The 18,006-nt window shown below is 41.5% G+C and overlaps 1 protein-coding gene across 11 annotated transcripts in view; it reads right to left on the bottom strand.

The window, feature by feature from the left end:
* hsf4 (heat shock transcription factor 4) overlaps window positions 1–18,006 on the bottom strand; it is a 96,363-nt gene that overhangs the window by 17,687 nt on the left and 60,670 nt on the right. For 10 of the 11 annotated variants that reach the window (XM_078544098.1, XM_078544095.1, XM_078544104.1 and 7 more), the window contains 5 exons: window positions 17,252–17,327; window positions 16,180–16,244; window positions 4,832–4,931; window positions 4,135–4,268; window positions 1,389–1,604 (listed from right to left, as the gene is read on the bottom strand). In XM_078544098.1, coding sequence (XP_078400224.1) covers window positions 1,389–1,604; window positions 4,135–4,268; window positions 4,832–4,931; window positions 16,180–16,244; window positions 17,252–17,327 — 591 coding nt within the window. The remainder of the gene's footprint in view (window positions 1–1,388; window positions 1,605–4,134; window positions 4,269–4,831; window positions 4,932–16,179; window positions 16,245–17,251; window positions 17,328–18,006) is intronic. The other variant, XR_013576879.1, reaches the window with a different exon arrangement.

The following is an 18,006-nucleotide window of genomic DNA, read 5'->3' as shown; positions in this document are numbered from 1 at the left end:
GAATAGAAATCTTGGGTTTCATTGACATTGAAAACAGTAAGGGAGAGACTGTCAGTCTACTTCAGCGTGCAACAATGAAAGTAGTTTATCCCCATCAGGCACAGCATTTCCATCTCGAGCCACAAGATTCTCATTTTGCGTTATACCACAACAGTTTGACAGGTTCCACCGAGTTTGAAGTAATGGATATGACCTATAGAAATGTCTTAAATGAAGGTACTGAGAGTAGTGTCTCCAAGTTTGCTGATGATACAAAACTTTAAAACGTTGATATGCAGAGAGATGTGGGTGTCCTCGTATAGGAAACGCAGAAGGTTAGCATGCAGCAATGTGAGCAATTCGGAAGGCAAATGCTATGTTGGCCTTTACTGCAAGGAGGCTGGAGTACAAGAGTCAGGAAGTCTTACTACAAATATACAGGCCTTTGGTGAGGCCACAGCTGGATTACTGCGCATAGTTTTGGTCTCCTTATCTCAGGAAGGATATCCTTACTTTGCTTTGAAGGCAGTGCAGCGAAGCTTCACTAGATTGATTCCTTATGAAGGGGTTTGCCCTATGGTGAGAGTTCGAGCTTAAACTCATTGGGGTTTAGAAGATTGAGTGGCAATTTCGTAGAAACACACAAGATTCTGAGGGGGCTTGACAGGGTAAATGTTGAGAGGTTGTTTCCTCTGGCTGGATATGAGAAAAACATTTTCACACAGCGAGTGGTTAGGGTCTGGAATGCACTTCCTGAGAGTGTGGTGGAGGCAGATTCAGCTGAAGCATTCAAAAGGGAATTAGACTGTTATCTGAAAAGGTAGAATGTGCTGGGTTATGGTGAGAAGATAGGAGAATGGCACTAAGTGAATTGCTCAGAAAGCCATTGCAGACGTGATGGGCTGAATTGCCTCACTGTGCTGTAACAATGCTGTCAGAGTGTAGAACTAGGGGGCATGTTCTCAGGATAAGGGGTTAATTGGATTAAAGCTGAGATGAGGAGGAATGTCTTCACTTACAGAGTTGCTAATATTTGGAATTTTCCACCACAGAGGGCTGTGGATGCTCAGCCACTGCATATTCAAGGCTATAAATGAATAGATACATTTTTGGACTCGAGGGGAATCAAGGGATATGGGGATCGGGATCGGGCGGGAAAGTGGAATTAAAGTCAAAAGATGAGTGATGATTTTATTGAACGGCAGACTCCTGCTCCTGTTTTCTCTGTTCTTATGAAAAGGCTCAAGAGCTTGTACCTCTTCTGTTGCAACCTTGTGATGTAAGTTAATTCCTTTAGTGAAAGGCCTACAAAATGGCTGTTTGTAGTGAAGGAAGCCTCAATGTGCCACTTAATTTTGTTTCATTCTACTCATTGCTGTACAAACTCTCACCTGTGTGTGAAGTCTCACCTCTCTAAAGCAGCTATCCTTCCCCTCTTATCCGTGTGCTGCGCTATGTTGCAGGTGGGTCTACCCTCCAGCACAGACTCCACAACTGATACTGGTAATACAGGTGGCTCCAGACATGCACCACATGGGTTCCCTGGAACCATTGCGTCAGCTTGGACCTGGACTCCTACCCCTGGACTGGCTGGCTCCTCCTTAATAACCATCAGGCATTTCTCCCTATAGATGGACACATTTGAAAAATAGTGTTGAGGATCTTTGAACCAAGGATAAACCATTGCCTTTATTAAATCAGCCACACAGGAGGTAACTACAGAACCACACATCTCACCATAAATCAACAATCATGTAACTAGGTGCGAGCAGCTATCTCTCGATTAACTATTACACCATCATAATAAGTGAATTGTGTTATGTGACATATGTCATTGTGATATTGCGATCAGAAACCTTAAAATTCCATTTCACCAGGTTCAGGTGGAGCCCGAAGCTTTTGTGGTAAAGCTGGAGGCCAGGATTTTCACCCCAACCTCCATCACCGCACCCGACATGTGGGTGAGTACAGAGATGGCCGGGTGTGGAAATTTGCACATAAATGTAGCCCATTTTCCCCAGAGGCAAGATGGCAGTTGGCAGGGCTCCCTGCCCACAAACAGCGAGTGACCAATTAAGGGGAATTAAAGGCTTGTTAAGGCCTATTGCCAGAAGCCAACTGGAATGTTCCGGGTGGCCTGTGGGTGCCCTGAGGCATCAGGGACCAGGACAGCTGCCTGGAGGCCATCACTCCAGGCTGGCTTTGAGTATACTTTGCCTGCCTGGCCACAACTATGGGTGCCCACTCCACAATGGTGGCCCAAATGCTGATTCCATTTTTTAATGTAAAATTTTCAAAATTTAAAGAGAGGACACCTGGAGGAGGCATCCCCTCTCAGCGTTTCCTGGAAAAGCAGGCTCCTGCTCCTGTGCTGGACAGGAGCCTACAGCTTCAAGAGCCCACCTGCCATTCTTAATTAGACAGCAAGCCTGCAGTCTGGTCACTAATTGGTCAATTCGGGGGAATTTACAGCTGAGTCACTGTCTCACCAACAGTGTGACGTCGGGTCCTGATCCTAAACCCAAAATCCTACCCTGCAATTCAATTCAGAGTCTAGGGTACTGGAATTGCGCCTTTCTCCCTCACAGGATGGGGTGGCGGGGGGAAGATCAAGGATGGAGGGATCACAATCGCACACAAACTGACAAGCAATTTTAGAACTTTTTTGAAGCAACTTGTGGTGCTTTTCTTACCAAACATGTATTTTAACTTTGGTTTAAAATATTGAGCCATGTCCAGTTTGTTAAATACCTCAGATGAGACCTAATGTAACTAAATGGCAGAATAGACTTGAGGGACTAAATGACCCACTCCTGGTCCTATAATCCTCTCTCCATCTAAATTCCCTGCAATGTGCAGAATTTAATTGGACCCCAAACCCCTCAAATGTAACACAATCTGTTTTGGCTGTTTCTTCAGAGGTTTGTTTTATTACAAAATATGGGTGAAAAACAATGCATGGCCAAAAGGCAAGTAGAGGAATATAAATTCAATGTTTTTATGTAACTTTTAAAAAAAAAGCAATGTAGCTGTTATATTAGAGATAAAGTGCTTTCCTTCCTTTCCCTACTTTCTGAATGGACTACTCAACTTCACATAATCTAGGATAGGCATATTTCTGTCTTTTGTCACAAATACAAACAAATCAATGTCACAAGAACTTCTACTCCCTTAGTTTGTTACGTGAAAGAACAGGACTCAAAGATAGAATTAATTAGAACATTCTGTAACAGAGGTAAAGTTTTAACTAGCACTGTTGTTAATATTCTCTGGAAAAGCGATCATTAAGAGTTTATTACCTAAACCTTTTCCTTTATAAGAAAGACTTGCATTTGTATAACATCTTTCATGGCCTCAGGATGTCCCAAAGTGCTTACATTCAACTTTGGAAATCTGGTCGCTGTTGCATAGGAAACACAGTAGCTAATTTGTATATGGCAAGCTCCCAAAAACAGCAATGTGATGATGATCAGATAATCTGTTTTAGGTATTGGTTCAGGTATAACTATTGGCCAGGTCACTGGGACAACCTCCCTATTTTTCTTCAAATAATGCCATGGTATCTTTGACGCCCACCCGAGAGCGCAGTTAATGTCTCACCTGAAAGATGGCCCCTCCGACAGTGCAGCACTCCCTCAGTAATGCACTGAAGCATCAGTGTAGATCATTGCTCAACTTTCTGGAGTGGGGCTCAAAGCCACAACCTATGACTCAGAGGCATGAGTGCCCATAATCTTATGACTCAGAGGCAACAGTGCTACCACTGAGTCAAGGCTGAGCCACCTTATGTATAATTCTCACATACAGGCCAGAATTTTCCAGCGCTCCCATGGCGGGTTCCCCCGCGGTGGGGCCGGCGAGCCATTGAAATCTCCATTCACATTAGCAGGATCTTCTCTATGGCTGGAAAATTCCGGCCATAGACTTTTATTAAGAAGTGGAAAGGGATTTTTTTTCCAATTTGCATAATAAAAAAGTCACCGCCTGTCAACTATAAGGAATTCAGGTCAAGTGAGTACACAGGTTTTTCATTCTGCTGCTGTACCCAAATTTCACCTTGGCAAAGTGGCCAATGTGATGGAAGGTGACTTTCCTCCTCTAAGTGCAAAGCAGATACAATGATTCCTTCTTTAACCCATGATATAATTGACTCACCTCTGCTCCTCTGTTGCAGACGGAATGGTTGCAGCACTAGGTGGGGGCAGCTCTGTGACATCGGAAATGATTGGCCCGCCAGGAACAGGGCTATCGGTGTAGGTATTGGAGCAGGAGGCAGCTTCTGTGGACGGCTAGAAGTACGGAGAATGACCATTTCAACAAAATTACCAATGAAATATCATTAATATTTGTAAAACCATCATCACCAACTAACAAGAGCTGCAGGTTGTCTGAATATTTTAGAGAAGGGGAACTGAATGTTGCCAGAAAGTGAACTTGCACGCATCTTGGGCAAATATAAAATCAGGCTTAGATGTGCTGTTACACACAGTGAAATAGTTCCCCTATCACTATCTAGGGTCAAACAAGAACAACAGATACTTGGGTAAGGTAGCAAAATGCTTTTGATAAACATGGACCTAAACTCCTGCAAGATCAGTACTTTCAGGAGAGGAACTGAGATCAGGTCGGGTGAAAGAAGTGTCAATTATATGAAAGCCACTCAATCCACAGGCCTAATAGGGACATGGAGATCTTTATGTACGCCATATCTTATACAAGATTACCATCATAATAGAACCTCATTGTTATCCACTTTCCTGCTGGACTGAATGGAGCCACCATGCTGAGGCAAACTGTATAATGCCAACAAGTATTTGTCCTTTGCTTCGATGCCAGCAGGCACCTCACTTACCGACTGAATGAAATACGGGTCCTGAAGAGGTTCGATTGATAGATGTCGACCGTATTTAGGCACAGGAGGAGCAGAACTACCATCATCCAACATCAGAGGTCTATTAGAAGAACAGCAACATTGATCAAACCCAGGGTTTTGTACTGCTACAGAACTAAACCCATCAGAACATCACATTGATACTTGACTGGATAGCTACATAAGCAGGCGATGTAGTTTACTTGGAGGGCAATGCTTTAGGGAGAAGGTCAACACTTCCAAATTAAATAAAGGATACCTGTTCAAACTCAGTATCCATAATTGGTTATGCAAATAACACAGTAAAGCCACAAGTAGTTTATACAAGACAAGCTAATAGCTACTCAAGCTACAGCCTATAAATGGAGGTTCAGATATTTGAAAAAATATATAACTAAATAGTTTTATAATTGTATTAACATACATAATATAATTATAAATATATAATTTAAAGTTTTGTAAAGCACATGCCTGCTCAGTCATGCTGGAAATGTGGCCTCAGTGGTGTCATCACTCAGGGTATCACTCTTCCAAAGTGTCCAATATTGACAGGGTCAATAAAGCACAACTGCTTGTCAGGAAGAAATAATAATTCTCATAATATTATTGGAATTTATTGTAAAATAGTGGCGTGTGCATGTGCGTGTGTCTGTGTCCGTGTGTCTGTGTGTCTTAATTGGATTAAAGGCAGCTGGTCTGAAGGCTTTGATGTAAACATGGTAAACATGGGGGAAGTTTAGAATGTAAGGTGTAAAAGGACATTTGCATTTTTAAATAAACCAGACTGGTTTGTTTTCAAAGGAGGGGTGAAATGTGTCACCTAGCCAGGTGAAGTTAAGAGATAGTGCGTTTATTTTTCCCAAAGATTACGGGTAAAACTTATGCTATGAGAGATTTTTATTATCAGAAAAATAAAGTCCAAGACATAGTGAAACAATGGGAATTTGTATTCAAAGGGGAAAAGATGTATAAAGGAGCAAAGGCTGTGTGTAAGGGTGGGCGTTTTTAAGATCTAATAAGTGTGAGGAGCCTTCAGCTTCTATGCCTCAAGCTGCTGTTTTCAAAGAACTGAAGTTAAGAAAACTCAGTTTGAATTGAACTGGTTCAGGTTGTGTGTGTGTTCCTTTGCCTGGGTCTTTTAAAATCTATGTGTCTTACTGTTGCCTTAACAAAAGTGTAACTGCGAGTCAGATTAAGTAGAGGATTTAGAAATTATCATAGTATTAATTTGTAGATCTATGTACATGTTTAAAATCATTTTTTTATTAATAAATGTTTAATCTAATTTTGTAAAAACCTATAAGACTTGGTGACCTTATTATTACTGAATTCAAGGCACGCATCTCAAAATTTATACAAATTGAAAAACAAATTGTCACAGTTGTTTCAAGTTTCCCTTTGTGATTTGAACAACTCAGCATTTATCATCGCTGTGCCATAACATGCTTTACAATACCGCATATGTTAAGTTACCAAGGAACTATATGATTGCAAGTGTGAGTGAATCAAAATAAGCAAAATATACTAATGTGGAATGAATGAGTAGCAGAAGCTTGACCAATCAAATTCTTCACTTTTCACAAACCAGCAAATACCACAAAACTGAATAAACAATTAATTAACAAATAATTTCTGTGCACTGTTCTTGAGTGCCATTTTCTTTACTCACTGAGATAACTGTCCATAGCTAGAGATAACATATATAAGATAATAAACACACAAAATTTACACAATTCTGAAAAGAATCACTGAACATACCCAGAAAATTAAAAACATAGTAAATAGGGGCTGGAGTAGGCCATTTGATCCTTAGAACCTGCTCTGCCATTCAATAAGGTCATGGCTAATTTTCTACCTCTGGTACACCTTCTTGCATTATCCCCATATCCTTCAATTGCCTTAGTATCCAAAAATCTAGCAATGTCTGATTTGAATATACTCAACCACTGAACATCTACAATTCTCAGGAGTAGAGATTCCAAAGAGTCACAACCCTTTGAATGAAGAAATTTCTTTGCATCTCAATTCTAAATAGCCGACCCTTTATTCTGAAACTGTGACTCCGTGTTCTAGATATCCCAGCCAGCGGACACAGCCTCACAGTATCTATCATGTCAAGCCTCTTAAGAATTTTGTGTTTCAATTAAATCACTTCTCATTCTTCTAAACTCCAGAAACTATAGCCCTTGTATACTCAATCTCTCCTCATAGGACAATCCCTTCATCCAAGGAATCAGTCTACTGAACATTTGCTGCACCCCTCTTAGGTAAGGAGACCAAAACTGTATACAGTATTCTAGGTGCGGTCTCACCAAGGCCCCTGTACAAATGCAGTAAGACTTCCTTACTCTTATACTCCAATCTCTTTGCAATAAAGGCTAACATATCATTTACTTTCCTAATTTCTTGCTATACTTGCATGTTAAATTTCAGTGTTTCATGTACAAGAACACCCAGAGTCCCTCTGATTATCAACAATTCCTATTCTACTTTTACTTTCTACTTTTCTATTTTTCCTACCAAAGTGGATAACTTCACATTTCTCCATATTAGATCCCATCTGCCATGTTTTTGCCCATTCGCATAACTATTTCTTTTTGCAACCACTTTGTGTCCCTCTCAGTTTACTTTCCCACCTAACATTGAATCACCATCAGACGAACAGCCAATGTCAATGTACGTGCTTTCCATTAAGAATCCTGCATGATTTAAAGACTGTGTGTGCTATGTATGTGCAGTGATTGACTAGTAGAACACACAGTTGTTAATGCATGAGAACAGTGGGTGTATAGTGGGTAACTTGGGTAACTCAGAGTTACACAGTATCATGCATGCAAATGAGTTTTTTGATCGCGAGGAAAAGGGGATGTTTGTATCTTTTGTTTGCTATGAAAAGGGGGATGTTTGGGTTTTGAAATGTAATCAGTCTGATGTCATACCTAGCTTTCTGTAGTCACATGACTATGCCATGAGGCTGCATCTCTGGGGGCAGACATCTTAACATTCAGTTCAATAAAGACTCTCATGAGAAACACTGATGAAGCACTATTGTCCTTATACATGAAACAGCCACCAATTTCTCAAGGGCAATTAAGGATGAGCAACAAATTCTAGCCTTGCCAGTGAAGCTCACATCTCATGAAAAGAGTAAAAAAACTAAATGTTAGAAATTTCAGCAGAGTTTCCCCCATGTGAGCTTATCTCACTAGCTGGAGCTCGGGGCCCAAGTTTTCCAGCTGCTGTAGACAGAGAAAAAAAGCTGCATTACGGGGGTTCTACTTTCCAACAAACTATTGTGGAACTACGATACTCAGAGTGCACCATGACAACCCATGTCACATGACACCAGATTTAAGGAATTCTGATACTTGTGGAGAACTTGTCTGTCTACAGAGAGATGCATATCAGAACCATAAGACGTAGGTGCAGAAGTAGGCCATTCGGCCCATCAAGTCTGCTCTGCCATTCAATGAGATCATGGCTGATCTGATAATCCTCAACTCCACTTTCCTGTCTTTTCCCCATAACCCTTGATTCCCTTACTGATTAAAAATCTGATTTCTAGGTGTGGTCTAACTAGTGCCTTGTATAGTTTTAGCAAGACTTTCCTATTTGAGCCTTGAATATGCTCAACGACCCAGCCTATGCAGCCCTCTGCAGTAAAGAATTCCACATACTGACTACCCTCTGAGAGAAGAAATTCCTCCTCATCTCTGTTTTAAATGGGCGACCCCTTACTCTGAGATTATGCCCTCTAGTCCTAGACTCTCCCACACGGGGAAACAACCTCTCAGCATCTACACGGTCAAGCCCCCTAAGAATCTTATATGTTTCAATAAGGGCGCCTCTCATTCTTCTAAACTCTAATGAGTATAGGCCCAATCTACTGAATCTCTCCTCATAAGAAAATCCCTCCATCCCCGGGATCAACCTAGTGAACCTTCCCTGGACTGCCTCCAATGCCAGTATATTTTTCCTTAGATAAGGGGACCAAAACTGTTCACAGTATTCTAGGTGTGGCCTAACTAGTGCCTTGTATAGTTTTAGCAAGACTGCCCTATTTTTATACTCCATTCCCTTTGAAATAAAGGCCAACATTCCATTTGCCTTACCTATTACCTGCTGAACTTGTATGCTAGCTTTTTGTGATTCATGCACGAGGACCCCCAAATCCCTCTGTGCTGCAGCTTTCTTCAGTCTTTCTCCATTTAAGTAATATTCAGCTCCTCTATTCTTCCTGCCAAAGTGCATAACCTCACATTTTCCCACATTATATTCCATCTGCCACTCACTTAACCTGTCGATATCCCTATTTAGATTCATGTCATCCTCACCACTTGCCTTCCCACCTATTTTTATGTCATCCGCAAACTTGGCGATAGTACATTTATTTCCTTCATCCAAGTCATTAATATATATATTGTAAATAATTGTGGCCCCACACTGACCCCTGTGGCACTCCACTTGTTACAGGTTGCCAACCTGAAAATGCCCTCCGTATCCCAACTCTCTGTCTTCTATTAGTTAGCCAGTCCTCTATCCATGTTAATACACTACCCCCAACACCATGGGCTCTTACCTTATTAAGTAGCCTTATGTGCAGTACCTTATCTAATGCCTTCTGGAAATCCAAATATATTACATCTATTGGTTCCCCTTTATCTAATGCTTGTTACCTCCTCAAAGAATTCTAATAAATTTGTCAGGCATGATTTCCCCTTCATGAAGCCATGCTGACTCTGCTTGATTATATTATGCATTTCTAAATGCTCTGCTATTACATCCTTTATAATAGACTAACATTTTCCCAATGACAGATATTAAGCTAACTGGCCTGTTTTTTGTCTCCCACACTTTTTGAATAAGAGTGTTACATTGGCAGTTCTCCAATCCTCTGGGACTTTTCCAGAATCTAAGGATTCTTGGAAGATTACTACCAGTGTATCCTCTATCACTGCAGCTATTTCCTTTAATATCCTAGCATGCAACCCATCAGGTCTAGATGATTTATTGGCCTTTAGCCCCATTAGTTTCCCTAGTACTTTTTCTCTAGTGATAGTTATTGTATATATTCCGCACCCCCCCACCCCCCGCCAACACCCCGCCCCACTTTTGCCCCATGATTATTTGGTATTTTTGGAATGCTTTTAGTGTCTTCTGCCGTGAAGACTGAAGCAAAGTATTCAGTCAACTCCTCTGCCATTTCCTGGTTCCCCATTATTATTTCCCCAGCCTTTTTCTCTAAGGGGCCTATGTTCACTTTGGTCTCCCTCTTCCTTTTTATATATTTAAAGAAGCCCTTACTGTCCATTTTTAAATTACTTGCTAGTTTACCCTCAAAGTTTATTTTCTCCCTCTATTTTTTTTTGGTCATCTTCTGTTGTTTTTCAAAACTTTCCCAATCCTCTGGCTTACCACTAACCTTTGCCACATTGTATGTTTTTTCTTTCACTTTGATACTATCCTTAACTTCCTTGGTTAACCATGGCTGGTTTATCCCTTTCCTATAATCTTTCTTCCTCACTGGGATATATCTTTGTTCCAAGTCATGAACTATTTTCTTAAACATCTGCCATTGTTCATAAATTGTCTTTTCTGCTAAACTCCTTTCCCAGTCCACTCCAGCCAACTCTGCCCTCATTCCTTTGTAATTACCCTTATTTAAGTTTAGCACAGTTGTTTTCGAACTAAGATAAAAGCAAAAAACTGCGGATGCTGGAAATCCAAAAAAACTGCGGATGCTGGAAATCCAAACTGTTTCCGAACTAAGTTTCTCACTCTCAAACTGAACACTAAATTCCACCATGTTATGGGCTCTGTTTCCTAGGGGGTCATTTTACTCAGATCATTTAATAACCCTGCTTCATTATACATTACCAGATCCAAAATAGCCTGTCCCTGGTTGGATCCACAACATATTGTTCTAGGAACCAGTCCCGAAAACACTCTATAAATTCTTGCTCATGTTTACCTCTGCCAATTTGATTTTCCCAATCTACATGAAGATTAAAGTCACCCATGATTAATATATTGCCTCTTTTACATGCCCTCATTATCTCCTGATTTATTCTCTGTCCTACAACATAGCTACATCTTCAGCTAGAACATATAGGTGTCATGTTGCTTCTGTATAACAATAGCTACAAAGCTGGCAAAATAATCAAAAATATATCATTTTTCTGCACAGTGTTATATACTGATTGTCTACTGAACAAAAGCTATGTCTTTGATCAGTTTCTTAGTGTTACTGAGGGGGATCTCGGGCTAATGGATGGTATTGATGAGGGTTTTGATGCAGATTTGAAACAATGCGGCTACAGTCAGGTCCGAACATGACAACGGGTCATACAATTAATTATTGGTCATTTGGGGAAGGAATGTGTCATAAAGCTGCCAATCTTACTAGTATTGTTCTGGAGTGGGCACAAATTAAAGATTAATCTTTTGGACACTGCTGCAATCAATACAGGAGAAAAATCATGGGGCATTATAGAATTGTGCGCTTTTTCATATTTGTCAAGGACATTCAATTTTTAGTCCTTTTTCAAGAGCTGCACTTTTGCAGCATATTTTACTTATTTGTATGCTGAAATGATCATAATTCTGCAATCCTTTTTATTATTTTCTAGTTTAATTTTATTTCAATGATTGTCTATAACTATGACATGAATAATGATTACCTGTTTAACTTGTATCGTCATCACAATTCAGCACCTGCCCCCATGATGATTTTTTACTAAACCAATTATTAATGAAAACATTAGAGATGGGAAGATAGGCTGTTGACTAGGCAGTTGGAAGCAGGGGATTATGTGATTAAACCTCCAGGAATGTGTCTAAGCCGAGTTAACAACCCTAATAGATAATGCTACAACACAATGGAATCAGTCTTGACTTTAGACGATAATGTAAATCGTGCAATATCAGCTTGTTTTTAAAGGAAAACAGAGAAGTGTTTCCCCAATACTCGAGCCCATAATATAGTATTGCTTTACATTATTGTCAAAAGTCAATATGGCTCCCAGCGGCTTCAGAAAAGACGACACCATGGGTAGTGTGACGGTTTCAGAGTGGAGAACAATTTGCTTTTGTAATGATGTATTTAACAGATAAGTTGCTGTAAGCTGATGGGGCATGAAGAAACTACTTGCATCTTTAGTACTAACTGAAAATTCACTGTAGAGAAAAATAAAACTATAATGAAAACTACTGGGAATAAGAGGTTTTAGGGAAGAAAGAACAAATATAATTATTTGTATCTTAAACAAGTTTTCAAAAATGGTAGGTAAATATTATACCTATGAAGCATGCATCAGTAAGGCATGTAGTATTTTGATCACAAATCTATCACATGGGTTGATTTTAATCCAGGGAGCCCACCGGGAGCAGCGTGCTTCGGGTTTAAACTGGGTTTCTGCCCTCCGCACAACAACTTGCATTTATATAGCAACTTTGCATATTAAAAACAGCCCAAGTCACTTCACAGGAACATTATTATACAAAATTCAACACTGAGCCACATTAGGACAAAGTACACTTTTAGGAACATCTTAGAGGGGGAAAGAGAGGTAGAGAGGTTTAAGAAAGGAATTCCAGAGCTTGGGACCAAGGTAGCTGAAGCCACAGCCAACAGTCACGCAGGGATTAAAATCGGGGGTGTACACAAGGTCAGATTTGGAGGACAACAGAGATCTCGGAGGGTTATGGCACGGGGAGGCCATCTGCTCCTGGGGAAAGGGGGCCTAATTTCATGGCAAAGACATGGCAGTTTCAGGACATGCATGGCATTGTAACCATGGCCAGCACATTCTCAGGGCAGCCAGCAACTGTTGATGGCAGCTAGGATCCATGACCATAGGACGCACAAGTAAGTGAGATTCCCTTTAATGTTTAAAGATTCCTTGTGGGCCAAATGGAGTAGGAGTACTCCTCATGGCCCCATAAAGAGATCTTTGGCCTCCTCTGCCACAGGTTACTCTACTTCTGATTACAGACTCACCAATCCCTCAGCCCCATCTCAATTTCGTACCAACCTTGCCAGGGTCTGTTTCTGAGGACCCGTGGCAGCAGCCTGTCACTCCACCAATTTTGACTGCTGGTGGTGATGCCATCCCTGCCAGTATTGGGCAGGAGTCAGAATCATTGCATGAAAATGAGGCCCAGGAGTTAACATCTCCTGGCATCACCAGTTGCTTTAAGGCCTGTTTCCCACCCCGGGTTAAAATAGCTGGACCTCATGTTGGACAGGTCACTGTCTGCTTTGGCCCCGAACCCCCAATTCTCAGCCCGAGTTAAAATCAAGGTTGGGGCTTCAGTGCATTTGCTGTGTTGAAGTAAAAGCGCCGTCACATTTAGGCTGCAGCAGGACTGCAGTAAACATCAAAACCTTAACTCAAAATCCTAGACTAACCAGGAGAAATAGCATGAGAGTTCTACCATTATATACAAACAACCACTTCAAAAGCAAACTATTGGTTTCACAATGCTTTTGGCAAAATGGTTTGTTTCTGGATATGTGACAAGATAAGATATACATACAAGTTCTATGTAGAGAGAGAGATTGTCTGTATAATACTTGAGAGCTAGTCCCATGCAGAAATCCCATCTAGAAATACAGGTGATATCATATACAGCAAGAATAAAGCTTGTTTAATTGATAACCAACCTTTGAATACTAACATACTAGGATGTGTTCTTGAGATTGTTCACTACCTTCTGTTGCTTTTTAATCATCACACAATTACTATTCTGATATGCATGTGGAGGGAGATAGCAGCTTTCAGTCCATTTTTAGCTATTTTTTGGATGCCTCTGGCAGGTTTGCTGCACACATGATGCACATGAACATATGAAAAAAGAGATAGGAGCAGGAGTAGGCCATTCGGCCTCTCGAGCCTGCTCCGCTATTCAATAAGATCATGGTTGATTTGTTTATGTTTCGAATTCCACATTCCTATCTACCCTTGATAACCATTGATTCCTTTGCCTAATGAGAATCTATCTACCTCTGCCTTAAAATTATCCGCCACCTTCTGAGGCACAGAGTTCCAAAGTCACACAACCCTCCGAGAGGAAAGAAATTCTCCTTATCTCTGTCCTAAAAGGTTGACCCCTAATTTTAAAACAGTGCCCCCTAGTTCTGGACTCACCCACAAGAAGAAACATTCTTTCCACGTCCAGCTTGTCAAGACCATTCAGTATCTTAAATACTTCAATCAAGTCACCCCTCACTCTCCTAAACTTCAGTGGAAACAAGCCCAGCTTGTCCAACCTATCCTTATAAGATAACCCGTTCATTCCAGGTATCAATCTAGTAAACCTCCTCTGAAATGCTTCCAATGCATTTACATTCTTCCTTAAAAAAGGAGACCAAAACTGCACACAGTATTCAAGATGTGGTCTCACTAATGCCCTATATAACTGAAACATAACATCCTTACTTTTATGTTCAATTCCTATTGTAATAAAGTACAGCATTCCATTGGCCTTCTTGATTACATGCTGTTCCTGCAAACTAACTTTTTGTGACTCATGCATTAGAACACTTAGATCCCTCTGCACCTTGGAATTCTGCAGTCATTCTCCATTTAAGTAATAGTTTGCTTTTTTATTCTTCCTGCCAAAGTGAACAACTTCACATTTTCCCACATTATACTCCATTTTTCCCACTCACTCATCCTACCTATATCTGTCTGCAAACTGCTTATGTCTTCTTCACAACATACTTTTCCACCTATCTTGTGTCATCTGCAAATTTAGCTGCCATGCCTTCACTCCCCTCATCGAAGTCATTGACGTAAATTGTAAAAGTTGAGGCCCCAGCACAGACCCTTGTCACACCCTGCCAATTAGACAAAGACTTATTTATACATACTCTCTGTTTTCTGCCAACCAGCCAATCTTCTATCCATGCTAATATGTTACACCCTATACTATGAGCTTTTATTCTCCACAATAACCTTTGATGTGGCGCCTTATCAAATGCTTTCTGGAAATCCAAGTATAGTACATCTACAGGCTTCCCTTTATCAACAGCACATGTTACTCCTTCAAAGAACTCTAATAAATAAATTGGTTAAACATGATTTCCCTTTCACAAAACCATGCTGACTCTTCTCGATTACCTTGAGTTTTTCCTAAGTGCCCAGCCATAACTTCTTTAATGATTGATTCGAACACCTTCCCCACGACAAACGACAAACTAACTGGCCTATAGTTTCCTGTTTTCTGCCTCCGTCCCTTCTTGAATAGAGAGGCTATATTTGCTACTTTTCAGTCTGTTGGGGCCTTTCCAGAATCTAGGGAATTTTGGAAAATTAACACTAATGCATCTACTACCTCATTAACCACCTCTTTTAAGACCCTAGGATGAAGTCCATCAGGACGTGGAGACTTGTCAGCCCCCAGCTCGATCAGTTTGCTCAGATGCATCATCATATTCCCAGGGTAATGAATGAGTTTATATGTGATAAGGCAGTAGGGTTAGTTTGTATTTATAGCCCACATGTCACACACCATAGGCGGGAGGGAATTCCTGTGCTGGGTGGCCTGTGGCTGCAGCTGCACCTAGGCAGGTAGGGAGGGTCTTCAGGCCTGCCTGGAGCACTGCCAACCCCCAGCCCGGCCTGCTGCTGGGTGCCCACCTCCAGAGAGTTAAAACTTCCCCCTGCTGCTTCAGGAAAAAGAAGCTGGATTGGAAAATCCCAGTCGGCCTCGAGAGTAAGGAAGGCTCTTAATGAGTCTAATAACTTATACCCTCCTCATGGGGGCAGGTAGCCAGGTAGCCCTGCCTGCCTGAACCCGCCTTCTCTAAAACGGCTAGTGCCAGGAACAGTGTTGGGAAATTGGCATGCCAGCATGTTATGTTCAGGCCTTGTCTGCCTCTGTTCCATCTCTGGTGGAGTCTGAACATAGGCTTCTCCAGAATGGCCGCTAGCATTTTAATAATTTATATCTTCTTAAAAATCAACATTTTGAAATGCTATTGAAGAAAATGATCAGCCAGGTGCTCTGAAGTTCTAAATTTAAGTGATCACCATCTTCCTTCTCCATGCTCCCAACAGAATTCAGTCGGGAACAAATGTTCCTCTTAGCCTCAGGCCCAAGTCCCTAAAACAATAGAACCTGAGTTGGCAAGGTTTATTGTATAGCACGCTCTGATATCTGCTCACCACAGCACTGAGTGCTGAATGAATTGGGTCATCAGATCTTACTCAGCATTCTGAACCTATTCACTCAGCGTTCACATGGTAACAGGTCACCTGATCATTCAGAATCAAGCCTGTATGGTGAATGGGGATCAGTCACACTCTGCTGCTCTCAATACTTACAGCTTTCTCTTCAGCCCGATACTGTTGTGGTTCGAATGGAGCTGGCTGAGCAGGAACTGAATCAGCTGTAAATAGAGATCAGAGGCAGGTGTTAGCGCGGTGAGTCAGCACATCATTATGGGGCAGGTCACTCACCAGCAACAGGTCATTTTCCCAACCTCACGTTAATCTTTGAGACAGGAGTATTGTCAATTGTACAAATGCTGCCTCGAACCACACAAGCTCAATCAATCCTGGTGTTACCTTTCTTCCCAACCTCACCCATCGTCTAATCAATTCTTCAGTCACCTCTCTCCCACAAACCACATACCCATGACTCAACTAACCTCTTAAATCACTTGCTTTGCAACTACACGTCTACCCTTAAAACAATCCCTCAGTCGCCTCACTCCCCAACCACACATTCACCCCTCAAGCAATCTCTCAGTTGCCTCCATCCTCAAGCACAAATGCAACCCTCACACAATCTTTAAGGTCCCCCTGGACATGAATCATCTTGCAGTTTAAATGGCAGGAAAACTCCCAGGCCTCTGCCAATGTCTTGCTAAAGGTATCTATTTGAAGTTATGGTGAGTATTGTGGGGAGAGGAGGAGTCACATATTTCTGTATGGAAGCCTCTAGTTTCTGTTTAACCCTTCCCCTCATAGCTGAGAACTGCATGATAGATAACATTGTGTTATCAGCTCAGTGTGTCAGACTGATCTTTAATTAAATACTGAAAAGGTGGAGAAGGGGACAGGATTTTCTCACTGTTAATGGGTTAGGTGTTGTAGCGCAAATATGGAATGTTAGAAAACTTCATAACGCTGAATTTCTTGAGTCGCTTGTGCATTTTTCAGGCTGCACAAAACACTGTTTTCTCCAAAGGGGCAGAGGGAAATAAGTCCGAGGAAAGGGCTGCTTCTCTGTATCCTTTAGCGTTTGGTTTTGGAGATAAGTTACCAAGGACATGAGAGCAGGTGCCCCATAAATTTTCCCAGTCCTATATAATAGAGAGCAAAGGAAGCCAACAGGTGAGGAGACCCTTTAAGAGGGGGTGGCAGAGGTCTAACCCTGAACAGGAACACTCACCTTGTTGATCACCTTCTGTTGCTGGGTATGTTTCTGTCGAAGAGACATAACCTCTCGCCATAGAACTTCATTCTGACTGAAGAAAAACAGTGTGTTAAACAGGTGTCAGTGGTAAAGGCACTCAAACCGAGATCCAGAATAAGATTTGAGAGCATGTACCTTCAGCCATTGTGTAACATTACAAATAGCAGAACACCTGATACACTAGGTGTGACAACCAGCTCCTCTTGGCACCCAGTCCCAGCTCCAAGCCTATACTAGGCTTCAGTTCATTTCCAAACTGTCCCATTTCTTTTTTGGGAGTAATTGGGAGAGAGGAAGTGAATTTTGTGCTCGTGGGGCATATTCCTGCTTTTACACTCCTTGTCACACCAGGCTCCCCCCACATGGGTTTGTTGCAAGGAATAGCTCTCAGCACACTGTCCATGTATTGTGCTTTAATTCTGACCTCAGAGGAGCGATCACTATGACCTGTGACACATCTATTTTCTAACCATTACTTTTATTGGCTTCCTAATTTGGTGTCAAATTCTGTTGAATTCTGGTTGACTGATGGTGTGGAATCACATTCACTTGGGTGTGGATTGGGATTGCCCAGACACATTCCATATCAGAACATTATGCTTGCCAGTGGGGTTCAAACACAGGACTCAAAGCTATAGTTACCACCCACTCCTCCAATGGTTGGATTTGACCAGATTTTATTCTATTCTGTTCTGCTATCATCCAGCTGATTTCAATTTGAGCCCAAACCA

Source organism: Cetorhinus maximus, chromosome 6 (assembly GCF_964194155.1).
Source record: "Cetorhinus maximus chromosome 6, sCetMax3.hap1.1, whole genome shotgun sequence".
Lineage (NCBI taxonomy): Eukaryota > Metazoa > Chordata > Chondrichthyes > Lamniformes > Cetorhinidae > Cetorhinus > Cetorhinus maximus.
This window is presented reverse-complemented; position numbering and strand designations above follow the sequence as displayed.